This window comes from Leptinotarsa decemlineata, unplaced genomic scaffold (genome assembly GCF_025532065.1).
Source record: "Leptinotarsa decemlineata unplaced genomic scaffold, Ldec_3_MD MMD2_tig00026354_RagTag_RagTag, whole genome shotgun sequence".
Lineage (NCBI taxonomy): Eukaryota > Metazoa > Arthropoda > Insecta > Coleoptera > Chrysomelidae > Leptinotarsa > Leptinotarsa decemlineata.
In genome coordinates this window covers 18,519,083-18,539,304 of record NW_027412702.1, presented here as the reverse complement: position 1 = coordinate 18,539,304, position 20,222 = coordinate 18,519,083, and the positions used below count along the sequence as shown (strand labels likewise).

At 32.9% G+C, this 20,222-nt stretch overlaps 1 protein-coding gene across 6 annotated transcripts in view; it reads left to right on the top strand.

Annotated features, from left to right (window-relative positions):
- The first annotated feature begins 356 nt into the window (after window positions 1–356).
- The window catches only part of ctrip (E3 ubiquitin-protein ligase ctrip), a 75,201-nt gene continuing 55,335 nt past the window's right edge, over window positions 357–20,222 (top strand). For 4 of the 6 annotated variants that reach the window (XM_074184159.1, XM_074184158.1, XM_074184157.1 and 1 more), the window contains exons 1-4: window positions 614–771; window positions 8,986–9,233; window positions 12,101–12,685; window positions 15,369–15,606. In XM_074184159.1, the coding sequence (XP_074040260.1) occupies window positions 9,069–9,233; window positions 12,101–12,685; window positions 15,369–15,606 (988 nt within the window). In that variant the 5' untranslated portion in view covers window positions 614–771; window positions 8,986–9,068. Of the gene's footprint in view, window positions 490–613; window positions 772–4,245; window positions 4,262–8,985; window positions 9,234–12,100; window positions 12,686–15,368; window positions 15,607–20,222 lie in introns of those variants that run through there. The other 2 variants (XM_074184155.1, XM_074184156.1) reach the window with 2 other exon arrangements.

The following is a 20,222-nucleotide window of genomic DNA, read 5'->3' as shown; positions in this document are numbered from 1 at the left end:
CAACAACGGAAATGTTTGACACAATGGTTTGACATTAAGGAAAATAGTTATGAACAACAAATTTTTTGACAGTATTTGTTTCTGAAATTTCCAATAGAGGGTCATAATACATTCCAGTTTGCCTTGATTGTGTAGGTGCTTCCTGTCAGAAGTTTGAGTTCTGAATGAAAATTAGACAAAATCATTCACCATCCAAAAAGCATTGGTTAACTATCATTTGATAATAATTTGATCATATAGGTAGTATGACAATAATTTAAACATCTCTAGATGAAATACTGAAGTTTCAGTTGCTAACAACAGTATAATTCAACTTTTGCAAGAAGAATTCTCTTTATATAATTCAAACGTTCCTAAAAAGCTAAACAGATGTCGCGATTATATTTTGTGTTTGTAAAACTTGCTTATCATAAAACAGGGCAACAATGGTGCATTGCATTATGGATCATATGTTTTCGTGAACAGTTTTGTGATGAAAGTTTGTACACAGTAAGTCATCTTTACATATTTTTTTACTTTTGCTATCACTTTTCTTAAATCTTTTGGAGAAACGAATTTCTGCAATCAGTAAAAACTGGTTTTGATAGTTTTGTGTGGTGTAAACTGGATTGTTCAGTCGCTATTTGCTACGCAAGGCAGCCAGCCGTTCGTGTTCCAAGTTGACAGTGTTGAACAAAATTATTCACTGAATCGTTATTATTTTTGGAAAATCATTCTAGTAGAAATAATTTAGGAATCAAGTGCATACCCATGAAATGGACTGTTTTTTTGGTAGGTTGATGGAGGAAATTTCTAGTTTTTCTACAAATCACCATCTGTATTTGGCTGATCATTGATAGTTTTATTTCATTCTGATACCAATGTCGTATTTATGTTCATAAAATGGATACTTGTCCTTTGTGTAAAAAAAGCGACTTGATAGAATAAAATAGTGATACAAAAAATTCAGATACATAAATTAAATAGTTTATTCTTGAACAATGGTCAGATAATCATGAATTTCCAACTCATTGGACAACAAAATAAGTAATCATTTTCATACGACCTTAGATATCATTTTGTTTATTTGTTCATGAGTCACTAGAAATAGTTGTAATGATGAGAGTCACTACAAATAGTTGCAATGATGAGAGTAACTGTAGCCACAATTTCACTTGTAACTTTTTCAACTATTTATCTTCAATTTAATCTTTTTTAGCACTGCTTCTTGAAGCCCAAACAATATTTGATTTTTAGTATCAGTGGTACTTAGTGGAAAGTCTTTTTTTTTGCTTACTTTAGTATTATTATATACTACTGATTTTTAACTTTCTGAACTGATACAATTCATCAGAGAAATCTAGAAAATTTCAGATATTTTTTGAGACATGAAAGACATGATGGAAATAATGATCACATGTGTTATAAATATTTATTTTAGTGAAATTTCCTTTTACAGTCCCGATTTGAAAACTATCCTCTTACATTTCACAGACAGAAGATAATAGTGAAAATTGACAGATATATCAAGTTTCTATTGAGGGAGATATAATCAGGAGGAAATATTATAACTTTCTCAGTAGTACTTTCAAATCAAATATTGTTAAATTTTTTGTATTCTGAAAGACCTTTCCGACGTTTCTTTAATATCAGGTTCATTTTATCCACATAATTCATGATGTTTTCAATTACATTTTTTTTTCATCACTTCCACCCCTATAAAACCTGAATGGGTTTTTGTTGGCAAGCTAACACTGAAAAATTAGGGGTGGAACATGGGTTAACTTAACTATCATCCCTTATGGATCATGCAACTAATGCCAGAGAAATAAGTAAAATACACGTATTCTAGAGGCTTTGCAAGAGCCACATTCATGATAAATTATTTATTGATCTGAAAATCACAATAATTGATGAACAACTTGAGATTTTTCCAAAAGAACAGTAGAAACTAATTTGATTTCCAAAAAATTCTTGTTTAATTTATCTATATTTTTGAGTTTTTCATAAAAAAGGCATCAAAAATTATATGGTCATAACTAGCGAAAATGAAAAATAAGAAAAGTTAGTCACAAAAAAAGATGAAATGTTGAGTACCTATTTGGGATTTTTTTTTTCATCCAAATGGAGTTTGAGAAACAAAGGCTCAGTAAAGAGAACCTAATCTAAGCTAAATTCAACTCAAACCTAACAACCTACCCTAATATGAGCTGAATTCAACTTGAACCTAACCTAAACCAACTAATGAGTTGAAAATGTTCAAATTTGAAAGTTTCTTCCATAAACTCAACATGTAACTTCAAAACTCGCCTAATTTTTTTTTTATATTTGTCATCAAGAATCACCTCCATAGACTTTTTATGGTATGTTTGGATGAGAAATTTAAAAATGTAAATATAATAATTTTTGAATTGACTCATTTTGGGTATTTTTACCTTCCACAAGGTCGATGAAAAACTCTGACTTCCTCCACACAAAATTACTTATCTTCAACAAATATCGAAGTTGGGAGTAGGAAAATTTTTTCATTCAAATGAAGTTGTGAAGACAAATAATGCTCAGAAAAGAACAACTAACCTAACTTGGGCTAAATTGAACCCAGCCTTAACCCAAATCATTCAACTCATTTTCACAGATGAAATTTTCTCCCATGGACTTGTAACCTAAAAACTCATATAACTTTTCAAATTTTATCGGTTGTGAGGTCTATGTGAATGTTGGTTAATTTTTTTCCTACTGTATGTATTTCAATGGATTGATCATAATATTCTTTTGATGAACCTTGCTGAGAGTGACATACATAATCAATTTCGAATTGTCACCGAAAAAGGTTTCAAATGATCATTCTTTTCTGTCACATCAGAACTTCCGCAAAAATCCATATTAGCACTATCAAAAATGTTTCAGATTCTCGAATTTCCTTTTACGTGCAGATGATATAAAAATATTTTGTAAAATACCTTCATGTAACGAATGTCAAAATATTCTGTTCTCCAAATATTGTGAACATAACAGATTATTCCTAAACTTGTTGGATTTCAGCTATAATTTGTGACGAGAAAATCTCGTTAGAGTAAATCAAATTAAAGACCTAGGAGTGATATTTGACAGTAAACTAATCTTCAAATCACATTGGGAATACATTATTATTATTGACAACAACACTTGTCACTTACATATATGATAGTTCTAGTTTCGCTAGTATCATATACAACCCTTGCTATAAACAAGTTATATCTAGAAAAATAGATTCATCAAATTTGTATTCTCCAAAGGAAACAACATATACAACAGAAAATGTTATCTCTACAGAGAAGAATCTTGGCATAATCATATTTCATATTTAAAATTCTCGATAATTTTTATAATGCTCAACTTTAAATAATAATTTATTTTCGCATCACATCAATAACTACCAGAAGTAGGAACTTTCTCCAAGTAGCTTTCAAAAACATTATGTCAAAAGTCTCCAAATCCTAGGTTAGGCCCTAGAACACTCTATTTTGAGATTTTTACCAAACAGTTTACAAAGTTTCACAGACTATGATTATAGTTAACAATAGTTTCAGACATATGAACATGTACCTACTGACATTATATGTATTGATGTCAAAATTGTGTAAACTGTACCTGTGTGTCTCACCAATTTTTGGTAAAAAATTTAAAACAAATGCCATGTTCCACTCCAAACAAAAATCCATCTGTTTAATGTCTATTACAACATTACAGGAGAGACTTATTTTGAAACTCAGGAAAATTACAAATGTCAAACCCTTGCTGTTGTTTATTCTGTGCAATGCTTCTCCAATACCTTACTTGATCTAAATATAGATTTGTAAATGCATTTCGAAATTCTCTTTAATCTTTTGAGGACTCGAATCAAAACAGTTTCAAGTTCATTGTTGTATTATATAAGATAGCTTCATATAAAAATAAAACAGTTCAATAAAAAGGTAAACTAGCTACTCACTACTTATTCTCCAAGTCTGATGAATTTGAATTGATTTCTGTTTACTTTCTAATGAGCTGTATTTTCAATCAGTTGAATAAACTCAATTATTTTTTCTGTTTATTTTCATTTTAAAAATAGGGATCTTTATTTCTTCATTTGTTTGTTGAAACAGATTCACCAACATTGTCCTGCAAATAATATTCTATCTACATGATTATCTGTTTCACCCATATCTCAAGGATATGTAGAATTATCTTCAGGTTAATCAGTGTGTATTTGTTTGAGCACAGATGGTGTAGATAGGTGCAAACTAGTTTTTTTTTCAACTAGGTAAGATATGACTGAGTAAGTCACCAGTTATTTCAAATCTTCCACTCAAATTGTGAAATAATAATTGAACAGTATGTAATTGTTAATAGTTATCTTAGAGTGAAAATAAATAGCATTAATGCTTTGTGAGGTTAGGTTACACCCCCCAGACATTTCATTTTAGTTTCATCAGTTTTATTCAGTACTGATGTGTGTATTTGATATTAAAATATGAAAAAATAATATTTTTTTAGTGACTAAAGTTATCAGCATGTTTTGTATTAGAAAAGAAACTGTTTGTAAATGTTAAAAGATGCAAAAGTTTTCACAGGACTTTCCTCTCATATTATTTGTAACTAAGTTTTACAGTTCATTGTCGGATCGATCATCTATGGGTATATCAAATAATCATAATCCTTTGTTATCTACAATCAAGTGGTTTGAAGCTAGATTGCAGATAATGGATCTTGTTTTCAGTTCTGTTTCAAATAATACATGTGAACTATTTTTAGAACTTCTTGAATTTGAACTGAATTCAACTACATGTTTTATAAATTATTATTTAAACTAATATGCAATTAGTTAGTTCAGCAGCAGTTCACTAGCTGTAGATTCGAGAATTGAGTCTTTACAATTGGTGATTACAATTAAGTTTTCCTCTCATTGCAAATCTATTATTTTGTATTTATTTTATAGACAGACACTAACTTCCCTTACTCGAGTATAGCTGAAAGACTGGTAGGTTAAAAGTCGAAGGGTTGAAATAAACAAACAAGTTTCCGAACATATCGTGTGATTACTTGTTTGTTTATGGAAGAAAAAATTTTCATTATGTTCTCATTGGTAAGGTGATATTTTTAGGGGTGGTAACACTTGTTGTTTTCCCATACACCAAACCTCACCAACACATAACTCAGTAAATATCAGTTCTAATAAGTGATGTTTGTTTAATGTCAATAGCATTATTACAATATTTACATATAATAATGTACTTCTATTATCCAATAGCCAGCTTATAATTTCATTTTTCTTCGTTTTGCCATCGCATATGATGATAAATTATGAGTAGTATTACCAGCATTACCTGTGCATAGTATATACTGTGTATTTTTCAGCGAAATTTCATATTTAATAATTTGAAATTTGTCAATTCAGTTCAACGATGATGTATCTGAACACCTCCATTTTGTTTTTATTGAAAAATCAGTTATGATCATTCACACAATTATCCTGCAGTTCTGTGACATTTAGTGCTGAAACAATCGGTGAAAAATATTCAGCATAAGCGGTGTAATGACTTTGGTAATTGTGGAGCCAATGCTGTTATCCGTTGCGCTCAGAAATACTCGAGGGTATAACTGTGGCACTCCCGAAAACCGGAGGCACAAGGTCACCCATTTGTTCTATATGGATGATCTTAAACTTTATGCCTCTGGAGAGAAGGATCTCCATCAGTCCTTGAGGGTGGTGAAAGAGTACACGCATGCTATCGGTATGAAATTCGGGATAGAGAAATGTGCAATGGTCCATCTCAAAAGATGACGATGCGGAGAGGATGTGCAGCTCGTAGATGGAAGCATCCTACACCATCTGGATGCCGGAGAGACGTATATTCACCTCGGAGTGTAACAACGCCACTGACAAGAGGTAACAGCAGTGAAAAACTCTTTCCGCTGCAAGTATCAGCACGATTTTCGACAGATCTGGTCATTGGAACTGTCGGGAAAGAATAAAGTTACTGCAACTAATATGCTTGCCGTTCCAATTTTACTCTACTCGTTTGAAGAAGTGAAGTGGATTCGGGAGGAGCTGTATCAATTCGACGTAAAGACCCAAAAAATAATGCATCTCTATAGTAGTTTGCATCCCAAATCGTCCGTTACACGGTTGTACTTCCCCCGACAACAGGGAGGCCGTGCACTTTTGAGTTTGGAGTGTCTACATGACAGAATGGTACTGGATATAGCCTGTAAAGTCGACAGGAGTTCGGATCCCCTTCTCTGCATGGTCCGTGACCATGATAGAGCAGGAATTGGAGCATTTCTCTTTAGGGCAGCTGCCCGAGTAGCTGATGAACTCGGTATAGATTTCGACACTGAACGAGGTGACCATAACTCCGTCACCGAGTTGAAACCCGTTCAGCAAAAAGCTCACATAAAAGCCGCAGAGATCAACTCACTTCTGTGGAAACACAAGGATAAGCCAATGCATGGGGTCTTCTTCAATAACATCGAAGACCTTAGCTTATCAAAATGTATGACTTTTGCCTTCCTCAGGTCGAGTGGGCTGAAGTCAGAAACTGAGGGGTTCATCATGGCTTGCCAGGATGGTGTCTCCAACACTTTAGTCTACCGCAGTCTCGTGATGGGTATAGAGGTTCCTGACACAAGGTGCAGGGCCTGCGGCGAGACGCCCGAGACCCTAATGCACTTGCTATCAGCATATCCATCATATGCGGTCACGGTCTATATCCATCGACCTACGAGTGCTATATTACCATCTACGGCACTCTTACGGTATTGACAAGACACCAGTGTTGCCCTACGCTCCGGAGGATATTAAATCCGTTGCGGGGAACGAGAAGTGTCGAATTTATTGGAACTATTCGTTCCCCACCCTCACACTCATACAAGCTAATAAGCCTAATGTAGTCCTTCTCGATCACCAGAGCAAAACGATATTTGTCGTGGAGTTTTCAGCTCCCGGCGAGACGAATATTGTCAGAAAAGATAAGGAAAAACGGATAAAATATCGAGATTTTCTCTTCGAACTCCGCAGACTGTATCCAGACCACTCTGTCAAGATGGTTGTTCTGATTATTGGAGTACTTGGAGGAATGATGCCCTTTCTACTCTCGAATCTTAAAATCATACCGGCTTGCCGCACTAAGGCGAAATCTCAGCCGCACAGATGCACAAGGCTGTCATTCTTGGCTCACTGTGTTTGCTCAGGGCACATGATTCTCGGGCCAAAATGATCACTTACCCCACGGTGTGGGGGGTGGTCATTGGTTGATAATGCTGGCGTGCCCTCCCGAAAGTATCGGGGCTTCGGGGGATAGGGACTGAGCAGCGCAAACCTCAGTTGGATAATAATAATGTTTATTTATCAAAAATTACAATCTTGAAAACAAAATGTTTATTTGAGTATTGCTTGAGAGCTGAATAAATAAACAAAAAACAGGCGTCACTGAAGAAACAATCGCAAGATTGCTCCTTGCGCGTGATATATCCTCTAAAAAAGAAAAAAAACGACAAAAATCGTATAGCATATAATAGCACACATCTCAGTGAACATAATATTCATAATCAGCCATGTTATATAAAATAATCAGCGTTCTTCATTATTAACATCAAAATTCAATAGGTAGGATTTATCTTTATATTTTCTTTTTTATGTAGTTGATTTGTTAATTCTTTCATTGTTCCTAGTCACAAAGGAAATTGAAATAATTGCATAGCTATTGCTACTTAAAACATAACTGAATGATTACAAACCAATATCTTATTAAGTATTTGCATTTCTACATTTTCATACTGTAATCTATATTATTTTTTAAAAAAAGGCCCTTGAAAATTCGAATATAGACAGAAAATTACCTCAGAATAATAAAAATGGATTACTACTAACTGTCTAAATGAGAAAACCATTTCAAGCAACAAATTTCCTCAATTCAAAGAATTATTATTTAGTCAGATTTTGGTCTCATAAAGAATGTGAAAACATTTTTGTAGTGGTGTATGTTGAAGATATATAAAAAAATCACTACTTTTCATAACGACTATGATAAAATTACTAGAGTTAGTAAATTCACTAATACATATACTGCTCCTATCCCTATTCATAATGATAGCAAATCACATTACCATCCTTTGTCTTCAACATTTATATTAATGTTGTGTGGTGATGATCATCAGATATTGTATGTATCTACTTTAAATAACTGTCACTACCTCAAAAATACTGAATTTTGTTTTTGACTAAGTTTCAATTAGTTGTTCAAAAGTCACATTAGTCCTTTGAGAGAAACATCCGTTTAAGAGGAATTTATGAAAACCGCCTACACACATTAAAATGTTTTATGTTCAGCCAACAGACTTGGCACCATTATCTAATTATGATGTAACCAATTGACTTTTTGAAGAGAATAGAATTTTTTACATTATGTCTAATTCTGATAACTGAGTTCTCTGAAATGCATAAATAAAATTTCAAACTATAAAACCTCAAATCACTTGTAGCTATCATTTGATCAAATGCAAAGCATTTCAGCTGCTATGAAGTCATTCACTTCACTCTCTTTGGTGCAAGTTTCAATCCAACAGTCATGAATTTGAAAAACAGTTCAGATCTCAAACATGCAATACAGTATTGTTGAATATAAAGAGAAAACAGTCACTTTAAAAGAGAATATAATCTGTAAAACCTTGTAGATATTGAGTGACAAGTTTTCTGTCAAGTACTTCAGTCATAATAGTAATCATTTTGCAGTTATGAAGTGTTCAAAATTTTTGTATTTTTAAAAATTTTCCCCATAATGCAAAGCTTCTTTCAAAAAAATCTGTAACTTTGTTGTTGAAATATGTTACACAAGAATGAGAGTTCTCAAATCTCGAATAGGTAAGGTGGAACTGACCTGATCATTGTTAATTCATCTTTGAGAAACATTTAAATCACCCTATAAGTTATTGTGTAACTTGTCAACAAAAGTAATAGATTGTCAATTGAATTATGACTTTTTACAGCAAAGCATAAAAATCCGAAGGCAAGTTGAATAATAAGGGAATGAGTGTCACTAGTAAGTGGAGGAGCTTAGAACGCTTCGTCTATGGCAGATCCAGCTAACACACTCGCTGCCGCCAGCACTAGCCGCCGCAAGCGTGTGCTGCCGACGCAGCCGCGTGCAGAGGCCAAGCGTCTTCGAACCTCCTCTCAGGAAGACAGCAGTCCCGATAAAAAATCCCAGCATAATTCGTCCAGGAATTCGCACAAAGTAAGTTCAGAAAATAACTACTATTCTGCCTTGTTTTCATAGGTTGTGCATTTTGTTTCACTCTGACTTGTTTTATATTGATAACTGACTCTGCAAACGTTTTGCCACATATATTTTTTCTCAAAACAATAACACTTACAAATAATATTAATATTTCAATGCTAAAGTGTGTACAATATTTTTCGTTAGTCCATGTTTAGCTAACACAAACAAACTGGATGGTTTGCCTACTCGAGAGCATACCACGTACAATTGTATGTGTGAAAAACATGGTGCACTCAAATCCAAGCCACAAACAGACGTTGTTTGGAAATTGAAAACTTTTAAAATAAATTGACACATCTTTAAGTATGATAGGGATTCGTGGTATTGATATATTTTCACCTCAGAACCAGCCATTCGAAATGCTAGCTTTGACAACTAATTTTTTAATAAATATTCGCGTGCGGTTGCACAGCCGTGATATATTCAAATCACGGAGCATTCCAACCTCCATTTGTAAATTATGCGGTGGCACGCCTGGCAAATCCAATAAGTTCAAAAGCTCTGTTGGATAATTTACATTGTGTGAGAGAGACCAGCTTCGTGCTGTTCACTAAGTGAGAAGTGAAAAATGATTGACTTACTAAAATGGCTATTAAAAAATTAGGGTTGGGGATAGAAGAGTAAAAATTGAAGGATATATGTATTTTTTTAATGCCACATCATAAAAAAATAAAAGTGAAAAATTTTGTTCAAGAAATGTTCAAAAAATGTTTGGGGTGGAGCACCCTTATCACTTAGGGGTATGAAAAATAGATTACAACCTATTCTCAAACCTACCAAATATATATCCATATATCGTATGTCCTTTGCAATAATAATTATAACTATTTATTCATGTGATAACATTTCAAATGTTAACACAAGTCGGGAGGGAACAGAGACATTAAAAAATGGTAATATATCTATAAGTAATACAAAATACATAAGAACAATAATAAACATGGCTTGCATGTTACAGTTCACAGATATTTTTGAAATCAGGATTTAAAAATTCAGTTAAATCATAAAAGGCAAGTAACAGTTGCTTAACTGGAGCCTTGAGCATTAAATAATTTTGGAGCATAGCAGTTGATTCCATTATGACTGTGATAATTAAGGTATGTTTTTGGATTCTCTGGTGTGGTGATTATATACATTAGAGTGACTTGTGTTATTATGCAAGTTGTTTTTCATATGAATAAGACACTGGAAAATGTAAGCCTAGGAACCATAAGTATTTGCAGAGCTTTAAAGGAGTCTTTTGCAGTCGTCTCTGTATTTTGTGTCATACAACAGGACATGTAAGCTGAACTTCTCATGACTTTATCCAGAAGAAAGTAATGACACAAATGTTTATAATAAACAACAACTAATCCAAGTATCGAGACTGGGTTTTTAGATAAATGTACTGAAAAAACAAGTGATTAAGTTTTTTGGAGTATACATTGAAGATAACTCAATTTCAAAACTCCCTTTGCTCTGATGGTACCAGGACTGAACTCTGAGGCACACATTTGAAACCAGAGGCTTGTCCTCAGTGAAAACCAAATTCTCGTTTGTAGAGTCCAGACTACAATATGGAATTTGTTTCTGGGGAACTCCCTCTTCATTTGACGATGTCCTCAAAGCCCAAAAAAGAGTTGTTCCATCCATTGTTCGTATTCCCAAATCAATAAGCTGCAGAAATTAATTTTAAAAATTCAACTTATTGACGCCTCCTTCACATAACGCGCCTTCACATAACAAACAATAACAAAGTTATTATTCTCGATCATTGACCTTAGGTCAAATGTACTGTAACTTCGTGTATATATTGCTAAATTATATTATGCATAAAATAAAAAACATATTTCAACTGATTATATAACAACTCACAAAATCAAATGGTTTTGCAGGTTGAGTAAAATTGATACTTCATCTTCAGTGTTATCGATGTCAGTCTAGATAGACTTGAATTTACTGGCTGTAGATGTATCATCTGATTGAGATTTTCTGGAACCATGTTGATCATCATACATTTTTCTAGAAAGAAAGTCATTCTATTTGTTACAATTTTGTCCATAAGTTTATATGTTACAGTCAGTACACTGGAAAATCAATAAATATTATCATCATTATTAAATATAGATCGGGACTAAACTAGTACTATGTTGCTGTATCGCTGCTGTTCCAATGTTTTGACAGAATCAGAATCAACGAACTTAGGCGTGCGCAGGGTTATAGAACAGTGCTTTTAAAAAATTGTTCTACCGCGCCATCTAGTGGCGAGTTACAGAAAAATTGATTTCCTAAAAATCTTCTCTATGAAAAATTACTTATACATTTCAAGTTCCATCACAATCGGTTGAGCAATGTAGAAGTTTATCACTTACCAACCAACCAACAAACATGTATTTTATATATTAGATTGGGTTTTTGAGAACTGGCCCAAAATTCTTTAAATTCAATAATAGAGATTTTGAGAGAAATTGAAGATTTTTGGCAAAGTACTACTTAATCAGAAAAGAATGAAGAGAAATTGAGTTTAAGAATCGTTGAAGAATTTTCTCTGGATTGTCTGAAACTTTTTTTCAATTTTCCAATTCCATTAGTTGTCAACTGTTTCACAAAACTCAAGGTATTTTCACTTAATGGGATCTTAATTTCAACCACACTTTTTTTCTTCATTCCGAAGGCAGTTGCATAGAAAGTCTGGCTTATATCAATTATTTACTCCAATTCAATTATTAAATGTGGATTGAATATTGTTCTATTATATTTTCCAAATCATCTATGAAAAAATTGCCTAAATATTTCCATATGGTTTGTCAGTGAAAACTATCCATCATTTCACATCGTTTCAGAGCAAAAGTGGAAAATCTGGACAATCCCAAGAGAAGAAATCCGATACGTCTAAACCTTCAACACACCAACGATCAAGATCCCAAGAAGTTCCATCAACATCCTCAACAAGTAACAAAGACAGGAACTCTCAAATACCAAATTCTAAGTCGAAGAAACACTCCAAATCTGACCGTGACCAAGCAGCTGTGCCAGAATTTGAACAGAAAGCAAAAAGAAATTCTAGACATAGTTTAGACCTTAATAACCATAAACAAGACCCCGTAGACATTTATTTTAGACTTAACAACTCAGAACCCTCTGGCTCGAGTAACCTTTCAGTTGAATCGAGGAGAAGTAGTAGAAAAAACAGAAAAAGAAGCAACTCTAAAGAGACCAGAGAAGACGAAAAAAATTCGAAGGTTGGCAAAAGTAACAGTTTGAACAATATAAAAATCGAAACAAACCCGACAGAAAAGACAGAGAGAAGTCATAGGAGTCACAGAAAGAGAAGCAGCTCGGGTTTCAATTCGAAAAACAATCATCTTTCTAACGAGGACGACAATCCGGAAGCAAGTACATCGAGCTCCAGTTCAGCATTTTCACAAGTAAGTTGAGTTCACTTGTACACCATTTTGAAGTATTAATATTCTGTATGGATTTAACGAAACCGTATACAGGGCTATTCAAAATCGTTTCTGAACATGGGGATCCCGTAAACGATAAGAGATAGAGTGTCGGTTAAATTGTGGCAAAGTTGTGTATTTTAGAGACCTATTCAATGATGTAAAGAAATCGAATATAGCTCTTTTGGTTCTGGAGATATACAAAAAAAAATCTCAAATTATTTTTTGCCAACATCTTTATTTGCACACATATTGAAAATCTGTCCACATTTTGCTATTGGCACTTGATGTGGGCTCTCAGAATATATCCATGAATGTTCTATACAGGGTGTCATCTGACTTGGGCCACCCCCATCTTTGAATTATCAAATAAGTTTTTGGTTTTCCGTATTATACTCTTGTAAAGTTGCATTTCACTTTTCATCTGAACTACATGAACTAGTTTCTGAAGCACTATTGCGACGCATCAACAAATATCCAATTGCTGTAAAAGACATGTTGATTACATAAAAACTTGAAATTCATTCAATAGCTTCGTTGAAATTGTATATAAAAATTTGAATTATACTTCTGTTTTAATATAAATAATATTGAAACTTATTGTTAAGGGTTATGTAACCTCCTTGAAACTTTCACTTTATTTTTTCAACCTCGTCATTTGTAATGTTTACATGATCAGTCTTAGATTATTGCAGTTCCATTTGGTTACCCACCTATGAAAGTCCTGCACTAAACATTGAAGGGGTACAAAACAAATTTCTTGAATTTTTGGCGTTCAAGTTAAAAATGCCCTTGAAGGACCATTCATTAGATGATATTCGTAGGGTTGCAGATAATAATAATAATATCTTTATTCGTCTTGACAAACACAAGGTTTATAGACATGTCAAAACAAATGACGCAATCAAAATCAGGCTATATACATCTTAAGATTCCACAATCAATGGTGGTCATGAATTGAGAAAAAAAAAATACGAAGACATACTCATTAAAACAAATTACATTACATGATTGAATTTGAGAATTAGATGGTAATCATAAGGTTGAAAAAAATTATATTGAGATCATCAAGAATATCAAGATCGTTAAGAAGTTCAGTACAAACATTTGATTTAAATTACAATACACATACATATTAGTCAACTGGGAACACATCTATTATTTAGGTGTCCACATTTAAGGCATCTCTATTCAATTGGACACTTCCATAAAATTCATTGATATCATACAGAGGATTTTCAGTTAAAAAAAACTTCAGAGAGTACTTAAATCTATTGAATGACAAATTGCGAAAGTCTAGTGGCAGAGTATTGTATAGCTTGAGGCCAATATTGTCAGTCCAATATAATGAAGCTAAGTAGTTGTAGAGTGGAAACTGACTCAAAACTCTTATTCCAATTATTAAATTCTCTCATTTACTGGCCTGCATTGCTAGCACAAATTGGCTTACATGTTCCTTCTAGAAGTACAAGGAATACAGAAACATTTGCAATAGATTTTCATCGTTGTAACTATGGTAAACATTCTCCCCTGTCTAGAGTTGCTATTGGTGGTAATAAAGTCGATCTGGACTTCTTTTCATTGAACGAAACAAAATTTAAGTTTGCATTACGCTCGCTCCGAAATAAATTATAAATGGTAATAAATATAAACATAAACATCCTCAATTATTGAATTTTCCATATCTTAATCATTCATTTATTTAATTAATATTTCAATTCAGTAAATTTGTTTTCTCACTGTTATTCTTCATTAATAAATTAGTTTTACTTTTAGCAAGTAAGTTAGATGTAATTATATGTTGTATTCATATAATTTATTGTGAAATCTCTTAAACTTAATTGGGTGTTACCCGTTATTGAATAAATAAATGAATGCCCAAAGAGATCCATAATCCATTCCACTTGAGTGGAACGGGAAAGTGAGCGAGTGGAACAAAAAAAACTGCAATCATGAGAGTGATCGTGAACACTTAGTGAAACACTCTATATGTGGTTGAGTATGACGTTTCGAACATTTTTGTATTAATCCTGTTTTTGAATAATGAGTTTTTTTTTAAATAACTGCTAGTTACCCTATTACCATATTCCACCACCGATTCAAAATTTACATAGTGTGTTTTTTTTTATTAAATTGAGGTGTAGGTACTTTATACTTTCTCACTCGAATAATATGCTAATACTTCATTATATTACTACCCGAAAATGGGATTATTCTGTGAAATAATTAACAAAATGTACAGAACATTCTTTCAGTAAGACATATTTTCATTATCTACCGTTAGTCATTGTTTGATTTATCTTCAAGTTTTCGAGAATAACGTTCATTGAAGATAAAATTGTAAATGAATGAATGTATGTTATGAAAAAGCTGTTGATACGAAGTGACTGTGTACGTCATGTCAGTCTTCATTCTCCAGTTTATCGCTGAAATGTTTTTTTTTACGGAGCATTCACGATGAATAAATTTATTTAAATAAAGTTTGTATATTTGGAGTCTCATAATTTGTGTAATGTGACGTTTGTTTCACCTACTGTTGTTTTATAATTTCTGAAGTTGGTAAAAATATTTTCTTTTAGGCACTAATTGTACTGATATTGCTATTTTTTTTTTAGTATTGTAGATTGAAAAATTGAAAATGAATGAAATTGTTTTTCAACTCCAGGTACACAAATACCCTCTGAGGAGCCACAGTAGAACATCGGTAGGTCACAGTGCCGCACCTTCGACTGGGCCTAGCGTGAGTGTGCATCTGTCCAGAAAGTCTTTACCAGAACGCGGTAAAAGGGAACTTTTAGCCCTGGGGGCGAGCAGTAGCCAGCCTACTACCAGGGACGCCCAAGAGCCCTCCCGCCTCACTCGAAGTGGAGCAGTGCTGAGACGAAGCACTCGCAGCAGCAAAGGTGAGGTTTTACACTTTTTCATTGGATTGAACTGGAAAATAGATTCTGAATATGTTTTATTAAATTCATCATTTTGTACATCTGCATTGAATAGCCGTAATGTGGCTACTGCTCTGAAAAACCTAATCTAGTGAAGATTTGCTTTTATTTTTGAAATTCTCTAAATTCTCTACATGTTCAAAACTGCTCAATTCAACAGCCATTGTTTAAACCGCACATTCAGTAGCTGGATTCCAAGAATCTTACGATTAGCCAATAGTAACATTGATCTGGAGAAGTTCAACATCTCCTTGCATCACTTTAAAGGTCAATTACGGAATACTGTGCTTTAATGTTTTAATGTATAGTTCCAAGTAGTATATGAGGTATATGTTTTATTGACGCTCATTGTCTTTTGTTGTTTTATTCTTTAACACATTCGCTGCGTAAAATAATTAAGGGCTCTACTCCTGTGCGGGGCATATTTATTTTCTTAAATAAGGTGTTTGGGGCTGTATACTACTCTAATGTTTTTTTTTGTGTGAAAAGCAGTAATTATTCATTTATACAAAAATCAGGTTCGGACGCCTATTGGCGTCCTACGCACCGTACCAGAGTTTCAAGGATATATGCGGATGACGCCATGTGGCGTTAGTGGGTAAAAATGGTCAAGTGGGAAGAAATACAACAAGTAAAAAAACATTTTCAACAAAATTATATTACATTTGCCTTTTTTGGTCAACATATACAATTTCAGTCCATATTTATGTCGCTTATTTGTGATGTACTGCCGGAACAATAGTCTACCTCGCCACAAAACCATAAATTCGTCCAGAGAGAGGTTTTTTCAGGGATAATATAGTTCCTTCATTTTTCCATTGAAATAATTAATAATTGGTCTAATTTTATACAGACAGTCGTTTGATTCAGGTTGATTTGGATCCGGATTCGTAGAAAAATGCAAACTCCTGAGTATCACCAAAAATCTATCCCGGTTCATGTGACCCGAAAAACATTTCAAATTGAATAGCCGACTGGTCCTCCAATAGTCTTGGCGTTTGTTCAGTTTCACATTGCCTATATGATACACCAAACCAATAAACTTCAGGAGCTCTTCTTCTTTTAGATCTTTCCAATCAGTTATCCTTGATCTTTCATTACCACCCCTTGACAAAAACAAGTTTTCTGCATACTTATTCGTTTCTGTCATGATATTTTCAAGAAACCCATTATCAACAAAAAGTCTAAAATAATCGTAGGGTTTCGCCTCTGTCGGAAGATCAACAAGCATTCGATTGGTTGCAGTAAAAGGAAAATGTTTCATACCGGAACAAATATCTCGCCAACTTTCTTTGTCACTATTGAATGTAACCTGGTGTTCTTGGTCGATTGTTTCTTCTGCCGTATCATCTATGACAAACAGAAAATATCCTTATACAGTAAACAAAACAATAAAAACAAACGAAATAAATTACCATAATTTTCCCCTTCACTTTCTGACTCAAGGTCATCATCAGAACTTAGCTCAAAAGTTTCATCTTCGTCATCTGAACAGTCCACTAACTGTAACATTTCATCAACTGTTAGTTTATTTGGATCTCTTATTGTCACTTTACGTCTTTTAACACCTGAAGGACCTGCCAGATTATTGTCTACTTCACTCATATTTAAATAAGCTGTAGAAAGTTTTAAAATTCACTAAATTACAAACCACCCCGAAATCTTCTTGAACAATACTATTCAAATGTGCGGATTGAAATACAACCACCTCTGTTCAGTGCGGACTGAATACTAACACATTTATTGAGAGAAACACATGCGCGTCATAAGGCGTCACTCGCACAAAGTAGAATGACCAGATGCCGCCAATTGGCGTCATTCGCAGTGAATGTTAAATTAACCCCCTTTCAAACGTAAATTAACCCCTTTTAAGCTATTCTTAGTTGCAATTTGTATTTCAGATTTTATTTTAATTATAATTTGACATTGTAATCTACTTTAAATGTGCTTGCCTGTAAATGACATAAAATTTACTTCCTGTGAAATATGAAATTCTCATACTTTATTAGTTGTGAAAATATAACGATTTTTTCAATTAATTTTACTAGTTCGGACTTCCATCGTCTGTTGTGGTATAATATGATTTGAAATCTCTAAAATACCAAACGAAATCAAAAATTAAAATAAATAGCAAAAGAGAACAATTAAATTAAGCAAATAAAACATGAAATGAAATTACAATCAAATGAAAATAAGCAAAAAATTAAAAATTGAACAAATAAGAAATTAAATAAATAATTGAAATAGATTTCGAACCAATTTAATTATTTATTTCATTTTTTAATTATTCAGATTTTAATTTTTAGCATAATTTTATTTTATTGTAATTTCATTTCACGTTTGATTGCCTTATATAATTTTTGCTATTCATTTTAATTTTCAATTTCATTTTTCTTTAAAGATTTTAAATCACATTATATCATAATAGACAATGGAAATCCCAACTAGTAAAATTCACCATAAAACATTGTCAACCACTTTCAAACATTTTTTTTTAATCAATAATCATTGTCAACTGTAGAAACTTTTCCATGAACAAGTAACGTAAACTGTCAACGATAATTATATGTGTTTAATTGATCACAAAAGCTAAGAAATTGCCAAAAACTCATCGATGTACCAAGTGCGAGCTATTCAAACAGGAGCCCTTGCTGATTAAACATAAACTTTGACTGTTTTGTCTTCGTTTTTCACTTGTAGAAGAAAACGATGCTAAGTAAAAGTATTTGTGCCACGTACATTATTGATGGCCATGTCATCTTCCGTTGTCCCAACTGCATAATTAGTATGTATATGAAACATTGAACCTAATTAATATAATTATTCAGTGTTGTGAAAGTATACGTTTATAGATATTCTGGTTTAATGATTCATTCATTACATCGTTGAATTGGTTTTGAAAAAATGAGAGATACCTAAGCCTTTAGTACATATTAAAGAGCACAGGATTCATTCCAAATCATTAGCAAATTATCATCCAATATCTTTACTTTCTGATTTCTCCAAAATTTTGGAAAAGTGGATGTATTGTATGTACAGGTTCCAAAAGATCTTGAAACCAACAATGTTATTGTGGACTGTCAGTATGTCTTTCTTGCTAACAAAAGTACCAAGCACAAAGTTAACCTAATTCGAACAAGCCGAATAAACTAATACAATAACCTCAAGTATTTGATTGTGGATCAAACATGTTTATAATGATAAAACTAAAAATATTACGTTGGGAATCAACAGTATATTTTTGAGTAATAAAATTACTCTTGGCATACCACAAGGCTCAATATTTGGTCCATTGCTGTTCTTGATTTATATTAATGATTTAAAAGATCTAGTGATCTTGCCAAATATTCAGTGTGCTGCATTAAGTTTGCAACAAATGATGTTTTTTATTAATTGCAGCCAATATTCCAGTTGCTAGTTCAAGAAGCAGAAATGAATTATAAAATTAATTTTTTCAGTTCAATGTTTTAAAAACCTTCAACTACTCAAGAAATTAAAGAAATAATCCCTGAAATTGACAACAAATAAGCTCCTTCTGGGTTTGAAGTAATGACTTTTCAAATTGTCAAAATGGTTAAATCATATTTAGTTCCCATACTCTGTATTTTGATGAACTTATCATTTGAATCTGAAATCATCCCAGATTTTTAAAATTGTCAAATATTTAAAATGACCAACTGGATGAAAACAGTTATATGGGAAATTCTAAATTTGGACCAAGGAATATTTTATGTGGTGGGCCGCAAGGATCTATTTTAGGGCATACCATTTTCCACGTATATACAAATTCATTATTTGAACTAAAAGTTCTTAAATTAACACCAAGTTCTCAAAAATCTATGTCTAAAAAGATAACATCTAATAATATGACTCCTCTTATTTTAAGTAATTGTAGAATCTGAAGTATGAAAAATTTGAAATTCCTGAAAGAATACATCGATCAAACCTTAACATGCACAACACATATTCAAAATCCTTGAAAGAGAAATTCTCCCATCATTGACGTTTTATATAAAATGAGGTCTTTTTTGTCCCTAAAATATCTTTAAATCATTTCAGTTTGATTTATCCAATATTACACTATTTGAATTTTTGAAGAATGAGAAATAAAATTTGCTTTGTTTTTATACCACTTGTATTTGTAACTATAAGGACATTTTCAAAGGAATACAATAAAGGAGTTAATTGTATATATACAATAAAGGAGACTTTCACATATAGTCAGTGGGCATACTTGAAGACTGGCTGTAAATAAAATTATCTAAGAACAATTCGTTCAGGCCAGTCTCATCTCCCTACACAGTAGGTTAATGGAATGACACCTATCAGAAAACAACTACTCCCCTGGCTAATACCACGAAGGGCGTTGGATTATATCCGACAGGTGTCAGTGCAGGATTCTTCACAGAAGTTATTCCTGCATATGCTGTTGGCGATACAACTGCTGCAATAGATTTTCAATTATTGGAACACACTTGCAGACCGGTTTCGGGCTGTTTGGCCACTCGTCAGTGCAAGGTAGTGTATATCATCAACATAAAGTCAATGATTTCCGATAATTGAAAATCGAATTCCGT